The sequence below is a fragment of the Quercus suber genome, unplaced genomic scaffold (assembly GCF_002906115.3).
Source record: "Quercus suber isolate HL8 unplaced genomic scaffold, Cork oak 2.0 scaffold_872, whole genome shotgun sequence".
NCBI lineage: Eukaryota > Viridiplantae > Streptophyta > Magnoliopsida > Fagales > Fagaceae > Quercus > Quercus suber.
Window position 1 is genome coordinate 40,877 of NW_027070302.1, and position 17,774 is coordinate 58,650.

A 17,774-nucleotide genomic window follows, 5' to 3' on the forward strand; every position below is an offset into this window, starting at 1 on the left:
CCTAGAGTGCAAATATATTTCTATAGTGATACTTGTTATATAATTAATGGTAAATTTGGGTTTGTCAAGAGTTGACAGATAAGTCTAAGGCCCATTGGAGCTAGAACCTTATTAGTCCTTTTGGTCACATCTCAAGCCACACACTTAAGCTCAATTAGGTTGGCCCAAAAGGTTAACCCAATTAGATAATCAGTTATTTATTTAATAAGAGTTATTAAATAAAATAATTGTCAAGACAGTTAGAACGTACGAATGATTAAAAGAAAGAGAAAACAGTTTTTCTCTGTAGAATCTTAGAAATATACTTTTCCGAAAAAAAAAATCAACGTACACAAGAACTGATTGAGAGACCACTCATCTTGGGCACCATATGAAATTGGGATGAAAATTGAAAGTATTCTCAAGTTTTGTTTTTGAATTTTACTGCACCAAAGTACGCTTTCTTTTATTTGTTCTAGAATTCAAGATGACATATTATCTATCATGAATGAAGTAGATTCTTGTGTTACTTCCGCTGTGGGTTTTGTATAAGATGCAAAACCAATTTTCCAACATGAATATCACACGATCGCAACCTCTCTAGTGGGCGAAAATACATGACGGGACCTCATATTACAAACATATCAAGTGGCAAGTGCATGATGCGTTTGTCCTTTGAATTGTACCATTGATGCTTTTTTTTTCTTTTCTTTTCTTTTCTTTTTATTCAAGTTACAAGTAGAGGAGCGGGAATTTGAACATTGGTTGTCCTTGTGGAAGATACCAAACAATGCTACTGAGTACCATGGATTCTTCTTAATAGATTCTTAACTTCAATAATAACAGTTTCTCACAATGGAAAAAAAGCCAAGATCGCAAAATGAAGCTAAGTGAACCAAAAAGACTAATATGGGATGAGATCAGTGTTGTTGGACCATACATGCATAAAAAAAAAATTAAAAAAAAAAATTAAAAAAAAAAATTAAAAGAAGAAGAAGAAGAAGATTGTACCCAGTGCACAAAGTGTTGAAGGACCATATATGCATGAATTCAAATATTAATAAATTATGCAGTTTATTAGCCAATGGATTTTTGGAATGGGTTAGTAAAGAGTTCGAATGAGGTGGGGACGAGTATCTGGATCTAAATTCAGTAAATCATGAATTCTTTTATTACAAAACAGGGGCCTTGGCCAACGAAATCTATATTGTTTACATTTACAAATTAAAGCACTCCACAATTTCCTTTTTTATCCTACACATTGAATTAGTAAATCGTAATGAATAATCTAAAAACAAGAAGCAAAAAGTTATATCCATGACAACAAACAAAACCAGTGCTCACCTTCTTAGAATGTTTCAGCTGCTACTAGAAGTGCAAGATTTTACATCTGTAAACATGCATAGAGATTCCACATCAGTCTACTTGCATGCGAATGCCATCTGGTTTGTCTCTTTGGTCTGAGTAACTGGGGGGAGAAGCATTGGATCTCATTATGTGTTTGCATGTCCTGAACAACAAATCCGTGGAGGCATCAGGACCAATTTTAAAGGTGGAGAAAGCCAAAAGAAAAAGATGTAATGGAAAGAGCAACAAGATGAAAGATAACAAACAAACACAAATTGTCAATGAAAAGAGAAAAGAATACACAAGTTCCATAAAAATTTCCATTAAAATTAAAGTTAGATAAAGGCAGATGTTTGTAGGATAGGATCTTCACGAGACCAAATCTACTAGCAGCTAAGTACAAATATATTGAGTAATAAACTTCTTTCAAGGATTTGGTGTGGGATTGCCTTTGTTGTGTTCTTCGATAGATGGAACATGAAGTGAAACTGAGAAAAATATCATGTAAATATTAAATGAAAGCAAAGGCAATACAGCAGCAGTAACATAACTTCCTCATATATGGCAGCTGTTATTGAGCTAGACACCTGCAACCATTACATTTTATGCGACATGCATTGATTTTTATAATTATCCAATCAAATTTAGAGTATAGTCCACATTTACTAATTACTAATACAAAACAACAAAACCCTCATCCCAAAACTTTAAAGGGTCAGTTATGGATTCTCAACATGCATGCATTCTCCACAATTATCTATACAAAATCATTCTCTTTGTTAACTCTTTAAATAAAAATAATATAACTGAAATTCAGTATGAACAGCAGTCAGCAATTTAAACTCTATATGTGGACTCCCATCTCTCAGATTTTTTAAGTCAGTACTTTGTGAAGTGAAGATGCTAAAGTATGAGAACAGTACATGTCAAGGGCCTCTGACTTTCTCTTGATTTCGTTTGACCATAATATTGGATCAGCATTTTTAGGCAAAGAATTCTGATGTTGGAGTTTCTCTTGCAACCATTGTTCTGCTTTGTTGCATTCATCAATGACCTGCAAAATAAAATAATCAAATAGTGAACCGTGAAGCTAGTCACAAAGACTGTCTTCACCACCAGCGAAGTAATGGACAAGGATCATACCACATCTCTCTCACCGACAGGATGTGATTCTACAACCATCCGATAATTTGTGATGCAATCTAATAGATCCTTACTAGCTCGGGCTCGTGCCTCTTCCTCTTTATATCGGTTTTCAATGGGATCAACCAGCTGTTACAACCCAAAACACTGTCAGATGTATCATTTAAGGGGAAAAATATTCATAAAAATTGTAGAAAATTTATAAATTATTCATCACCTTTTTAATATACTCCAGCTTTTCTGTATAAGCATCTACAGATTCATCAAATCCATCCTCATAAAGCCAGTCTTCTGTCTGTTGAAGATTATAGGATATACCTTCCCTCTCTGACTCGGTGGAAAAGCCACAGTATGTATGTAATATCTATTCACATAATTGGGTTATTCTAACATCTGGAACAATCAAGTCAAATAAAACAGCCCAAATACCTAAATTCAATTCAGTTATAATTTAAGATTCACATATGAAAATTTAGATATGGGCCATGACAATGCTGGACTTGACGTGAAAAAAATTTACCAGGACATCATGACAGAATGACAGGATGCAGATATGGGGACCCTGTTCAAGTCACATCCACTTAGTTGAAACTTCTTAAGGTCACCAATGATTCAAATTCAGAGATTCAATCATCAGTCAAATATACGAGGAAAATTCATAAGTAAATTTTTTATTTCAAATCCTGTAAAATATATATTTTTGAAAAATTCATAAACGAACATTGTGAGCTAGAATTTTCATGAACACAGATTACAAGTTTTTGGTCTTAGTTTCCATCAAAATCAGAGGGGAAAAGAAATTTCAAAAGCAGCCATTAAAGAGCATTAACAAATGTTTCAGGTGAAAAAGGGAAATAAGAAAAGGCATATTTTTATAAGGGGGAAAGCTGTAAGGTTCATACTTCAAATGTGATTAAGACTTGACATAAGTAAGGCTCAAAGGAACAGGCCCAGGAAAAAAAAATTACCACTGCCTACAAGGAAAGTCTAAAGGTGCACACCACATTGACCTTTTGATACACACTTTTTTTCATATAAATACTTTTTTATAAACTCATTATATCAGGGAACTGAATAAAGTATGCCATATAAGAACATCAGTTCTGTTCCTATACACAACTACAACAAGTTTATAGCATATTCTACAAAGGCTTTGCTAAGGTGAAATAGGTATGATTCAAATTTTTCAGCAGGCTCCCCTAGCCTGAGAAGGGAGCTTTAGATTTGGGATTATAAACCATTCATTCTGAATTTTGATGTTATACCTTATCACGCATCTCGTAGACATAAGACTCCAATGCATTTTTCATTTCTTTTGCATGCTCCATCTTTAAGTCTTGTTGCACCAGCTGATGTTCTATCTTTTCAGCTTCTGAGAGCTCTGCTTTTGCTATTCCACCAAACACACACTCACTAACAGGAATATCCAGCCTTTTGACAAACTTGCTTTTTCTTAGTCCATCGCCCTACACAAGGAAATTCAATTTCTAAACTTCCAACTTATCACACATAAATACAAAAGAATGTCATCAGCTCAATACTATATAGCATATACATGACAATCTGGCCTGCTATATAAGATAAAGGTTTTTGAAGGTGAGGAGAACTGCTAATGAAAGCAAGCATACTTTCTAATTTTCCAGAGAATGTTGGAATGCAGTTAATTAATAATGCGAATGCATCTGGAACTAAGAAACGCATACATAAATGGTTAAATAACTGAACTACTTACAGAAGATACAGATGAAGGTTTCATCCGTTTAAGATTACTATCTTCAGCACTATTTGGGACAGCAGAAGACCCATGATTGGCTTCAGCCTCCATCTTTGCTGAAGTCAAATGATCATCACTCTTTGCAAGGGAATCATCATCCACATTATCTTCTAATAGCTGATTCAGTAGAAAACACTTACAAGAAATTAGAATAATCTTACACAAAAGTCTCAGGCTCAATATGTTCAGTATACCAATTAATAGAATTGTACACTTACTGAGGCTGATACTACAGTAACAATCCCATGAATGTTTAGCTGCACTCTAACTTTAACTTTTGTTGCTTCCATGTTAGAAACTTGGAAAGGACCAATCTAGAGAAATGGAAAATCATAAATCAAGCCTAAATAAACCAATGAACAAAACTAAATAGTCAAACAGCTTGGAGATTGGGAAATCTAGTGTTCAATATCCCCTATGCTGAAGAAAGGGGCCCAAAAGACAATTGGTTATATACAAAAGAGACTGCAATATAAGTACCTCACTTAAAAATTAAAAATTAAAAATTAAAAAAAATAATAATAAAATAAAATAAAATAACCAGAAGAAAGAATAATTACATATTTAGAAACAAAAAATAAATAAAATTGACCCATGCTTTCACACCATCCTCAATTTTGGAAATAATCCTGCAATATAGATTACATTAAGACCTACTCCTGCCCCCAAATAGGCCATTGCTAAGTGCTAACAGGGATTAAATTAAATAAAATTGTAAGTTTCAGGATTCATGCTAATAACCTACCCAATGCATCCTGCTCTTCTGTTCTTAGGAATACTATGTAAAATGCGAGTAACAAAATGTTATAAATAAGTTTTTGTCACTGATTAATGTAAAGTTTATAATGTTGAAACATTCTTACTAGGGCTTACTATAGGGAAAGGGTGAAAACAGAGAGAAGGAAAAATAGATAAGATCACCCTGAGAAGTGTTCTACTTCTACATTACACAATGTTTGGATTAGGGAAGAGGAGAGGACAGCAGAGAGCAATGGAGGTGGGGATTTAATTCTCCCTTGCTTGGGTGTTTTTTAAAAGGGGAGGAGAAAGGATTTGAGAGGGTTTGGAGGGGTTTTTTTTTTTTTTTTTTAATTTCTTCCAATTCGGGGGAATTTGGAGGGGAAGGGATTCAAATTCATTGAATTTTTGTGTACTTCCTATTTTGCCCTTAACATTTTTTATGTATAGAGCTTAATAAACCAAGGATATAATTACCAATTTCTTTATACATTATCATTTACTCTCCTTCCAACCGTACAGCCAAACAAAGGGAGGGGCATCTACTCCCCTTTCTATTCCTCTCCTCTCTTCTACCTCCCTCGTCTTATCCTATCCTCCTCTCCCTCCCACCTTCCAAACATAGTGTTACAATTGCCAAGCACCCAAAAGGTGATAATGTCTAGTGGTCCAATTTTTAAATTTCAACCACAAACATCGAAATTCACACTCACTAAAGAAGCTGAAATTATGTGAATTTGTATATTGTCTAAACCACTTGCATGCATGATTTAGATTTAATATAATTTTGACATGTCTCAAAATTTACATACACAATGAAAAAATCATATTCAAAAGGAAGTTGTACCATAAAACTGCTGATTTTAGGTGATACATCAGAAGGTAATTCATTTAGATCAGCATAATAAGCTTCCATATGGAACGTATCAGTTCTATGCAAACGAAGAATCTTAAAACTTGGAAATGGTCGGTGTTTCTGCAAAAGAGCACTATTCGACAAAGTGCAAATTGGACCTTCCTTTGTTGAGAATCCTATGGAGAAAGGAAATGCATCTTGAACCTGCAAATAATAAATTTTTTTAACATCATAATCTTAAATAGGAACAAAACTTACATAAATATAAAAGTGCAGGCATCTCTACTTATATTCTCAGGTAAAAAAATTGCAGGCATCTTAAACTATATTGTGGAGGTGTAAAAGTGCAAGCATCTCTACATATATTCTGGTCGTGTGCACAAATCTGTGCCTAAAGAAAAGAACATTGAAGACAACTTTAAAACTTATGATGATCCATGTTTGTTTCAAATATAACTCATTTTTACCATGGTTATTAATGAAATCAAATAGCAAAAAAAGAAGATACAGAGGATGCCATAGCATAGTTTTGTATCCATAACTCCACTCCCAGGACCCCACTTTGGTAGGCCAACACTTGGTAATGATCTTTAAAAAAGCTCATGCCCTCTCTCATTAAAGTAATAAATAAATAAATAAATAAAATAGAGATATAAAATATAAAATACAAAAAGATTGTCCCTGAGGGGCTGTAGGCAATCTTCCAAGAAAAACATATTAATAAAGGGTAAACATTACACTATTACGCAACATGGACACGGGTATGGGTACGGGTACGGGTACGGGTACGACACGCCGACACAACATTTTTGAAAAAATAGGACATGGGTATGGTGGGACACATCTATTAAATCATTATTAAATATTTTTTATTTCTATTTTCTATATATTTTCCAGCATTTATTTTTCATATAATGTTAAATATATATATATATCAATTTAAGAGCAATAATGGATAATAAAGTGAATTCATGACTATTAAAGGATGTTTAGAAATTAGAATACAAACCAAATATAAGAATATTTATTACTTTCCAAATGCACTGTTACTACTAGAGCATGAATGCTCTCTTTGTTTTGTGAAATGGTATTCAATTCCTCTTGTTCCCATGTCCCGCATTTTTATTTTTATTTTTAAAAAGGACACGGCTGGGACCTGCATGGAGATGTGTCCCAGGAGTGTCACATGTCCGTGCTTCATAGACATTACAAGGACATTATGGCCAACAACTACTGCATAGCAGTTCTAATTTTGAAGTACTATCTTTTCAATATTAACCAGGAATGACACCCTTGGAAAATAAACAAAGAATACAAGGGGACAAACATCTGATAACATAATTGATATAAAAATCAAGTAACGAATAATAGTAGAAATCAGTTTATCTTCATAGAAACACTGGAAACTTTGCATTTGTGGATAGATAAAGACAAACCTCATATTCTCTGACCCGGTATATTGGGCTAAGCATTGCACACTGAAGAGCACAACCACGAGCCACACACTCACTCGCATTGATTGTCCGGCTTGGTTCTCTATTAAATAGAGAAGTTAAAATCCTAGTAATAGCTGGTATCCGAGACCCTGAGCCTACAAGCTCCACTGAGTGGATCTTCTCTACAGTCAAACCAGAGTCAAGCAAAGCCTTATGACAAGGAACACTAATTCTATCCAACAAGTTTGATGACAATTTCTCAAATTCGTCCCTTTTAATAAAACCTTTAACATCCTTCTCATCCATCAAGCACTCTATATTTAGTGGTGCCTCTGCATTCGCACTCAGAACCTTCTTTAGTTTCTCACAAGATGCCCTCAACCTAATAGACGCTTTGGCATTTGCAGAGACATCAATACCATACTGCTCCTTGAACTGTGCTGCAAAATAACTGAACAGAACCTCATCAAAGTCTCTCCCTCCCAGGTTCCTGTCAAAAGCATGGGAAATTATTTTCATTTGTCCACTCTCAAACGATGCTACACAAACTTGTGTGTCGCAATGACCAATGTCGACAAACACAACATAAGTTGGGCCTGCAACAGAGAAATCATTTTTGTAAATACCATAGCCAAGTGCTGTAGCAGTACAGTCATGCATCAATCTCAGCGGCCTCAGTCCAGCAATTGTTGCCGCATCCAAATAAGCACGCCTCTGCAAATCCGTGAAGTAAGAAGGAATCCCAATCACACAATCCGAAACATTCAATTCAAGATCCTTCTCAGCTATTTGCTTCAAATGAGAAAACAGCATCCCCAGAATCTGAACCGGAGAGAACATACGCATCTCACCCAAATATTCTAAACGAATTAAAACACCGCCATCCTGACCCTCCAAACATTCAAAAGGGAACAACCTAAGGTCATTCTCAATATCCGGCTCCCTAAATGTCCTACCAATCAACCTCTTCACTTGAGATATCGTGGACCTAGGATTCATTGTCGCACTAGCAGCCCCAACGGAGCCCATGAACCGCTGCTTCTCGCCAAACGACACCACAGCCGGTGTTTCCCTCTTCGACTCATCATTCAGCAAAACATCAATCCCGCGTTGCTTCGCAACCCCAATTACACAGTTCTCATTTCCAATATCAAATCCCACCACACTCATTTTTTTTTTCGACTAATACAAAACCCTAAACCTCACAAAACCTTTCTTTTGATCACTATAATTGAGGAATTGGCCTCAACAGCACCGCATTGTATCCATCATATCCAAATTGAATTCAACAAAATTCAGTCAAACCTACCACAAAATCATCAAATTCACCAAGCTTAAATTCATGAATAATTAAACTAAACTCAATCAACTAAAACTAACAGTAAAATTTATCAATTACAAACTAATAATCAGCTATGGAGAATTTCATATAAGCCTAAAAAATTCACACTCAAAAGCAGCTCAATATTCAAACAAACAAGCAATAAATTTCAAAACAGCAAGCAACATTTCCGTTTGGTTGCTGAGAAACCCTAGGAAAAACCACAAGAAATCATAATTTAGAGTTCAAAAGTTCAATTAGCTTTTTTTTATTATTATTATCTTCCGACGCTTTCTCGGCAACCAAACAGAGTTTTAAGAAAAATGAAAAATCGAATATGTACCTAAAAGACTCCGAGAATGTAGGGCGTGTGTGTTTGGATTGTAAATCAAAAAATCGAATTCAACAGCAAGATCACGATCGAAGATCTCTGCAAAAAAATAAACGTAACCAAACAAAGAACAGAAAAAATGGGTTTTTCCCGATTGGTGAGGCAAAAAAAAACAAAAAAAGTGGGAAAGACTTGCTTGCGGCTTTTGATAAAGTGAGGTGAAACAAACAGAGTCTTAACAGACACACACGCTAGTCTCACAGACTCAACAGTGTGTGTTCTGTTCTCGTTTCCGAGTTCGGTTTCCACGTCAGCGTTGAAGCTGGGGGTGGGGACAGAGTTGTAGGGATTATGGACCGTTGGATTTGACAAGGTGGAATGAAATCTGACTATTGATGGGATATTATTGTAAATCAAGTAAACGTAGCGATTAAAAGACCACCCGGTCCTAGATTTGGGCCCATTGTTTAGAGTCTTTTAGACGGTTCTCAAGTAGACGGCAGTGTGTTTTGGGCCTAGTACACAACGTGTGTTTTACACTTATAAAACGAAATAGTGATGTAATATTTTTACAATATTTTTATAACAAATTTTAAGTAGCAAATTGTTATTAGCTATTGCTGGTGGGTGGAAAAATAATTTCAATGGTGAGTTCAACTTATTATCTAAGATTTTTTGTGAAGGTATTGTAAAATGTTGTGAATGTTGCACTTCTCTTATAATAATATACTGAAAATACATCTTTAGGGTCGTTTGGTTGTAGAAATAGAAAAGTGAGAAGATAGAAAATATTTTAGTTTCTCTTATTTGTGTCTGGTTGGAGTGGAAAAGTGGAGCAATTGAAATTAGAGATTGTATAAATTTACTCTCATTCCCTTATTATATAACTTTTTTTTATAAATATTTTATTTAGGAAATAAAGTATGATTATATATATAAATAAATAAAACAACCCAAATGGTCAAAATGAAGGAGAAAAAAGAAAAAAAATAAATCACATTAGATTTATTTAGGGGTGGGGGGAGAAGGGGTAGATGTGTCTCCTCCAAAATCTCTCCAACCAAACACTCCTCCCACCCAAAATCTCACATATTTTCACTCCAACCAAACATAATCTTAGTGTATTTAGGCTTTGTGTATATTTGCACACACCGTGTGCAAAAAACACTCAACCCGTTTAAGAATACAAAGAGGGATATAATTCCATATTATTGTTTCTACATCATTTTCTCTTAAGGAATATTATATTCACAACACTTTTATAATAATTTCACAACACTAATATTTTGTAACTTAGAATTTGTTATAAAAATATTGTATCCCTAGCTTTACTCATTGACTAATTATTCATATTTATAAGTTTGGTAGTTAGGTATGGAAAGTTTGTTAAAAAAATTGAATACAAAAAAAAAAAATTGAAAATATATTAATTTTAAACGTTGTTATACATTATATATATTAAGAAATGCCTATTATTAGGAAACAATTAACTATTTCCTGTAATAAAAATGCAACCAAATAAATAATTATTACACTTTTTTTAGGAAAATAATTATTACACTTGAATAATCAAACCATTCCATTACAAGATTTATTACAACATACCAAACTTGCCCTAAATTTTAACTCAAAATTATGAACAAAAGATGGAGCAATTGGTTCTGTCTGTAGCATCATTAGCAGACTTGGCAATCTTCTTCATTGAAATTTCCTCCAATTTTCAGGTTGTAAAAGGAAAGAAACTCTTTGGATATTTGGGAAGACAAAAAGGGACCTCCTTTTTTTTTTTTTTTTTTTTTCTTTCTTTCTTTTTTTTCTTTTTTTGGCGAAAAAAAAGGGGACCTCTTTGATGCTGTTAATTTGGATATTTGGGAAGACAAAAAGGGACCTCCTTTTTTTTTTTTTTTTTTTTTCTTTCTTTCTTTTTTTTCTTTTTTTGGCGAAAAAAAAGGGGACCTCTTTGATGCTGTTAGTCCCGTTGTTTTTGAGAATCTAGCAAGGTTTTTGTGGGGACAATTTTTGCTTCAAGGCCAAGGGCTAGACCATGTTGGAACCTAGGCAAATTTGTTGTCCCACATGGGAAAGAAAGTCTCCCTCTTCATGTCATATGAGGGATGAGCCAATGGTGATAGAGTTAACTAGTGGTACTCTATCACCATTGGCTCATCCCTTATATGGCATGAAGAGGGAGGCTTTCTTTCCCATGTGGGACAACAAATTTGCTTAGGTTCCAACATGGTCTAGCCCTTGGCCTTGAAGCAAAAATTGTCCCCACATTAAAAGGATACTAATGGTACTCTATCACCATTGGCTCATCCCTTATATGGCATGAAGAGGGAGACTTTCTTTCCCGTGTGGGACAACAAATTTGCCTAGGTTCCAACAAGGTCTAGCCCTTGGCCTTAAAGCAAAAATTGTCCCCACAGTTATATATGTGCTATATGTTCCACAAGAGTCTAAAATTTCTACCAGCCTATATATGTTGAACTCCCGTATGTATTACCCATGATTAATCAAAAAGTCCCTTATAAAAAATTTCACAAATTTTTTCATAATTTTAGTAGTTTATGATTAGTATATAATAAGAATAACATTAATAGTATGTTCATATGAAAGTGGTATTATACCAATTATAATTTACAACCTCAACAAGTTGTAAAATATTTTGTGCTTCTAATATTATTTATGATTAATTGAAAGTCTCGTATAATTTTTATTTATTTATAAATGTTTGTTGATGCTATTGATTGTATGGACTGACTAGAACCTGTGAATAATTGCATTCTCACAAAAAAAAAAAAAAAACAAAAAAAGGGGGTGGGGAAAAAAAGGAGAAGAAGAAGTTAGCAAAGAGGACTGTCATATAAAGCATTTATAATTATTCAGATACCTTATTACTTAGCATGTTATTGAAAAGGTTGAAAACCCTGCAAGGAACTAACAATTAATTAAGCAAAAATGTAGTAGGTTTTAGTTAGCTTTGTTAATAGAAGAAAAAAAGATAAATAAGACAACGGTGTCATTTCTACAAGTCCTCCTTTCAAAAACAAGACCAACTACACTGTTCAACAAGTCACACGCAACAATACTTAAAAACCAAAATTTCACATGTGTGTTAATTACTCAAACGGTGTCGTCTCTGTAATAGTAGTTGGAATCTTAGATAGTTAGTTACAATTGAGTTTAATAGATGCGGGAAGTGTAATCCATGTATTTGTAAGTTGGTATGAGTGGGTTGTATTTAGGGATGGCAATGGGGCGGGGCCAGAGGATGGGATCTTCATCCCCGCCCTACATGGTTGTTACCCTTCCCCGTCCCCTCCCCGCCCCAAGGTGCAGAGCAAACTACCTTGCCCCATCCTCACCCCGCACTACCCTTAATACAATTTTATATATATAAATAAATTTTTTGCTACAATAATATAAATCGCAACAAAATAAAATGTTTTAAAATCCAAGTATTTAAATAAACCAAGTATTTAAATAGTCTAATAGATATTAACATAATTCAAAATTTCTTACAACAAAATAAACATTGTCTTTGCATGAACAAAATCATCAAGGATAATTGACTAGTTCTTTAACAAAATAAACATTGTCTTATAACAAATAAAAATTGACTAGTTCTTTAAGAATAAGTTTCGCTTTCTCCCAATGTAGTGACACCACTTTCTTCTTCATCATCAGAATTATCAACGATGTTTTGGAATGTATTAGCTTCAATTCCATCTACAATAGATGAAAGGCCTAAAAAATGTAAAAAAAAAAAATTCAATCATACAATTGAAAAATACAGTGAAGAATGCAGCAACATAAATCATTAAATAGATTAACTAGTAAATTTGATTTCCTTTGATTTCAGTTAATAACCAATTTTGAGCACACATCAATGCCTCCACGGTCTTTGCATGAAATTTACTACGATATGGACTTAGCAACCTACCACTTATGCTAAATGTTGACTCTGAAGCAACAGTTGACACTGGAATGGCTAGGATAACCCTTGCAATACATTGCAAAGTAGGATACTTAGGCCCATTAGATTTCCACCATGCCAAAATATCAAACTCCAAAGTTCTTGGCATTAGATCATCCTCAAGGTAATGCTCCAACTCCAATTTAATATTCCCACCCTTTTTTTTCCGACTAAGATATCTTTCAAAGTCCATAAGGAAGTCATCAACTTGTGGATCCTCACTTACACAAGTGTCACGAGTACTTTCCCTACCCATTCTCCCTGAAGTATAGTCACGAATCATTTCATAACAAGTATCTCTAACTCTTTGAATTTCATTTTCAGCTTCGTCACCATAAATAAGAGGAAAATAATATTCCAACAATTCAATCTTATATCTTGGATCTAAAATGGTTGCCACAGCCATAACACCATGAATCACATTCCAATAACAGTCAAATTTTTCTAGCATTCTAAATGTCATACTCCTAATTATATCACTTAGGCTTATGAACCAAGAATTCAAAGCAATTTTTATTTCACACACCTTAGGAAAAAAAAAAGATTAGCTGTAGGATATGAGGTACCTGAGAATAGCTCTGTAACCTTGTAAAATAATGCCAATCTCTCACATATACTACCTGCGATCTCCCATTCTTCCTCTTTTGGAATGCACTTATAAGATGACTCCCTTTGGCTTAATCAAAAAAAGACATCTCGATACTCTATAGCAGTAAAAAGCATAAGATAGGTAGAGTTCTAGCGAGTCTTACAATCAAGAACTAGTTCTTTGGTACTTTCAACATGTAATTGTCAAGCCATATTTATAAACCGTTGCCTTCTTTTTGTTGATCCAGTCCAAAATCCCACACTCTCACGAACCTTCTCAATGCATGATCCAATAACATTCAAACCATCCTGAACAATCAAATTAAGAACATGTGTGCACAACGCATATACAACATTGATCCACGCATAACAAGGATACTACGTTGAAGCTTGTCTAGTATAATATTCATAACTGCATCATTGGTACCGCAATTGTCCACTGTCATAGTAGATAACTTCCTATCAATGTTCCATTCCAACAAGGTTTGTAGAAGGACATTAGAAAGCACTTCTTTTGTATGTGGAGATGGCACATAAATAAACCTAAAATAATAAATTTAAATTATTATAACTAACAGTGAAATAAGTTCATACAATATTTGAAAAGAATTTTAAAAAAAATGAATATATACTTTAAAAAATGTACCTCATAACTCGGCTTTGTAATCTCTAGAAATCGTCGAAGAAGTTTGCTGTTACAGCCATAAACCCTCGCCTTTTGTTTTGTGAAGTCCACATATCAGTTGTAATAGCAATTCTACTCTGATTCTTTTCTATTTCATGCATTGATTTCTCCCTTTCATGATCATAGATGCTCGTAATGTCCTTCTTGATTGTGTTCCTACAAACCATCTTGAACAATGATTGAAGAGAAGTTAAATATCTTCTAAAGCCAATGTGATCAACTATAGAAAGGTTATACTCATGCAAGATGATCATACGTGCGAGTTCTTTTCTTGATTTATCTTGATCAAAATGATAAGCATTCACACCTGCCATTAAGTCCACGTTATGTTGATCCCTCACCAAAATTTTTTGTTTCATATCCCTAATGTCCTTAAACTTTTTCCTAGGACATATTTTTAAGTGGTCATGCAAATGTTTAGTACCATTTTTAGACCCTCCTACAAGAAATCTCGTACAATACTTGCTCTCAGCTTTGTCTTTCCCATCAACTTTCCTTTTCTTAAAATGATTCCACACAACTGATTTCAACCTCCCTCGTTCTTGAGTTATCTCATTGTTAGGTTGGGCTTGGACATCTTCTAAACTATCCAACGGAGTTGAATAGGGAGTTGTATTATCTTTATCTACCATCATTGGAGATTGATGGCTGCCAATGGGTGTGATAGATGGATTGGAGCTACCATTGTTTTCACTTGAAGTCATTCCTAAAAAAATTGTTTATGATAATTTAGTAACTTAGCAATCATAAAAAAGTAATATACATACACCAAAACCTAAGCCAAATGTCTCCAACACAAACAATGTAGAACAATGTAAAAGATAAACTTATATCACTTATGAAAAAAATTCAAGTAAATTAAACCATGTGTGATGCTTTCACACATTTTAAGGAAAAATAATGTGGATAGAAAGATATAGATATAAGTATTTAACCACATTAACAAAGATAAAGTCTTTATGATAATCAATCAAATAATTTATAAAAATTGTAACCCTATCACATAGTAAAGAAAAAAATAAGTTAGATATAAAAATACAAATATAACCGAATAGAAGATCTCTCCTCTCCTGTATTGTATCACTACTAAGGTAAGGGTAGCATCAGGAATCGGGAAAGGACTAGCACTATCAAATTAGTGCATGATTTCCTTCTTTATAAATTTAGTACAATTACGATTGCCCCTACTTGTTTCCTTACTATAATAGTGATTAGGATAGGTTGCTAATAGCAAGTGTGGAGCCGAACATATAATGAATCACATCTAGCTTTAAACTGCCTAATACATAATGAAATCCAAGTGTGGGACCGAATATATCAACAACTTTCAAGAGACAAATATATTATAATTATTTGATTGAAAAACATGAAACAACGTGCAAAAAAAAATTGAAACATTTGGAATATGATAAGAACAAACCTAGCCTACTAGAAGCACTACGTGACCAGCCTTTTTTCCTTCCAACTGTGCTTCTTCAAACTTCAATAGCTATAAACAAAAATACCAATTTTAGATAGAAAAAAAGAACCAAAATTTAAATTGAAAAGAACTTATTTAAATAACACTAAAACAAAAGGAAGATAGTGAATGAGATGAACCTAAAAAGCAATGTCTTGGACTTGGAGTAGAGTTTGGCCTGAAACTTGAAAAACACATATAGACTATAGAGAAGAGGGATGGGTCAGAGGGCAGCAATAGCAGTAGGATTTTAGAATAAAAAATATTATATCTCATGTCTTGTACTCTTGTGTTTCACTTTAAATATTAGTGATTTAGGGTTTACTAAATTTACAATTATAATCCTTATTAGTGCGGAGTGGGGATGGGTGGGGGATAAAAATACTAAACTTATCCCCATCCCGCCCTGGGGTGCCAGGACAAAATATTGCCCCATCCCTGGCCCACCATCTTTGCAGAGCGGGGAAAACCCTCACGGGGCGGGGTGGGGTGGGGCAAAATTGTCATCCCTAGTTGTATTATATAAATAGATTTGTATACAGAAAGTAATTAATCAAGAAGCTTTATTTAGTTTTCATATAGAAATATCTCTTCATTTCTCTTTTTTCTCACATATTTTGTTCTTCATAAATTTCCTTCCTTGCTTTTCTCCATTCATTGATATATACCAGAAATCACAAAATTCTTCAAGCTTAGTTGAAAATGTTTCCTATTGTCAAATAAAGAGATTTTGGATTCAAGTTTCGCTTATATCATAAATTAATTAATGCCTTGAACTAATGATAAAAAAACAATTATCATAGAGCGGGAGCAATCATCATAGATGAAATTGGTTTGATAATAGATAAGATTCATCATAGAGTATATATAATTTGGTTTGATAATAAAGAGATTCATCATAGAGTAGATATCATCGGTTGAAATTATATCACATATATATATATATAAAAAAAAAAAAAAAAAAAAAAAAACAAAAAAAGGGGGTGGGGAAAAAAAGGAGAAGAAGAAGTTAGCAAAGAGGACTGTCATATAAAGCATTTATAATTATTCAGATACCTTATTACTTAGCATGTTATTGAAAAGGTTGAAAACCCTGCAAGGAACTAACAATTAATTAAGCAAAAATGTAGTAGGTTTTAGTTAGCTTTGTTAATAGAAGAAAAAAAGATAAATAAGACAACGGTGTCATTTCTACAAGTCCTCCTTTCAAAAACAAGACCAACTACACTGTTCAACAAGTCACACGCAACAATACTTAAAAACCAAAATTTCACATGTGTGTTAATTACTCAAACGGTGTCGTCTCTGTAATAGTAGTTGGAATCTTAGATAGTTAGTTACAATTGAGTTTAATAGATGCGGGAAGTGTAATCCATGTATTTGTAAGTTGGTATGAGTGGGTTGTATTTAGGGATGGCAATGGGGCGGGGCCAGAGGATGGGATCTTCATCCCCGCCCTACATGGTTGTTACCCTTCCCCGTCCCCTCCCCGCCCCAAGGTGCAGAGCAAACTACCTTGCCCCATCCTCACCCCGCACTACCCTTAATACAATTTTATATATATAAATAAATTTTTTGCTACAATAATATAAATCGCAACAAAATAAAATGTTTTAAAATCCAAGTATTTAAATAAACCAAGTATTTAAATAGTCTAATAGATATTAACATAATTCAAAATTTCTTACAACAAAATAAACATTGTCTTTGCATGAACAAAATCATCAAGGATAATTGACTAGTTCTTTAACAAAATAAACATTGTCTTATAACAAATAAAAATTGACTAGTTCTTTAAGAATAAGTTTCGCTTTCTCCCAATGTAGTGACACCACTTTCTTCTTCATCATCAGAATTATCAACGATGTTTTGGAATGTATTAGCTTCAATTCCATCTACAATAGATGAAAGGCCTAAAAAATGTAAAAAAAAAAAATTCAATCATACAATTGAAAAATACAGTGAAGAATGCAGCAACATAAATCATTAAATAGATTAACTAGTAAATTTGATTTCCTTTGATTTCAGTTAATAACCAATTTTGAGCACACATCAATGCCTCCACGGTCTTTGCATGAAATTTACTACGATATGGACTTAGCAACCTACCACTTATGCTAAATGTTGACTCTGAAGCAACA

At 33.8% G+C, this 17,774-nt stretch overlaps 2 protein-coding genes across 5 annotated transcripts; both read right to left on the reverse strand.

Moving 5' to 3' along the window:
- Positions 1–1,127: 1,127 nt before the first annotated feature.
- Positions 1,128–9,176, reverse strand: LOC112024537 (heat shock 70 kDa protein 16). 4 transcript variants are annotated; one of them, XR_010626817.1, is made up of 11 exons: positions 8,938–9,165; positions 7,274–8,578; positions 5,829–6,041; positions 4,462–4,557; positions 4,202–4,378; positions 3,735–3,935; positions 2,687–2,833; positions 2,470–2,598; positions 2,250–2,380; positions 1,324–1,489; positions 1,128–1,233 (listed from the first exon to the last, which is right to left on the reverse strand). XR_010626817.1 is itself a non-coding variant. In XM_065767985.1 (10 exons), the coding sequence occupies exons 2-10, from the start codon at positions 8,441–8,443 to the stop codon at positions 1,396–1,398; spliced, it is 2,358 nt and encodes a 785-aa protein (XP_065624057.1). In that variant the 5' UTR covers positions 8,444–8,578; positions 8,938–9,165; the 3' UTR covers positions 1,128–1,395. The 4 variants fall into 4 exon arrangements, 3 of the variants coding, with proteins under 3 accessions (XP_065624057.1, XP_023912931.1, XP_065624058.1); XM_065767985.1 differs by having other exon boundaries at positions 1,128–1,489; XM_024057163.2 differs by having other exon boundaries at positions 1,128–1,489; positions 4,202–4,360; positions 8,938–9,164.
- Positions 9,177–14,158: 4,982 nt separating this feature from the next.
- On the reverse strand, positions 14,159–14,878 carry LOC112024686 (zinc finger BED domain-containing protein RICESLEEPER 3-like). Its single transcript, XM_024057310.1, has one exon. It carries the CDS (start codon positions 14,876–14,878, stop codon positions 14,159–14,161), a length of 720 nt encoding a protein of 239 aa, XP_023913078.1.
- Positions 14,879–17,774: the final 2,896 nt, after the last annotated feature.

Coding starts and splice junctions, on each gene's coding strand:
- LOC112024537 (XM_065767985.1), bottom strand. CDS start 8,443: ATGAGTGTGGTGGGATTTGATATTGGAAATGAGAACTGTGTAATTGGG. Junction 4,379..4,461: donor TTACTGTAGTATCAGCCTCA/GTAAGTGTACAA, acceptor ATTTCTTGTAAG/TGTTTTCTACTGAATCAGCT. Junction 2,834..3,734: donor TCTACGAGATGCGTGATAAG/GTATAACATCAA, acceptor TTATGTGAATAG/ATATTACATACATACTGTGG.
- LOC112024686 (XM_024057310.1), bottom strand. CDS start 14,878: ATGACTTCAAGTGAAAACAATGGTAGCTCCAATCCATCTATCACACCC.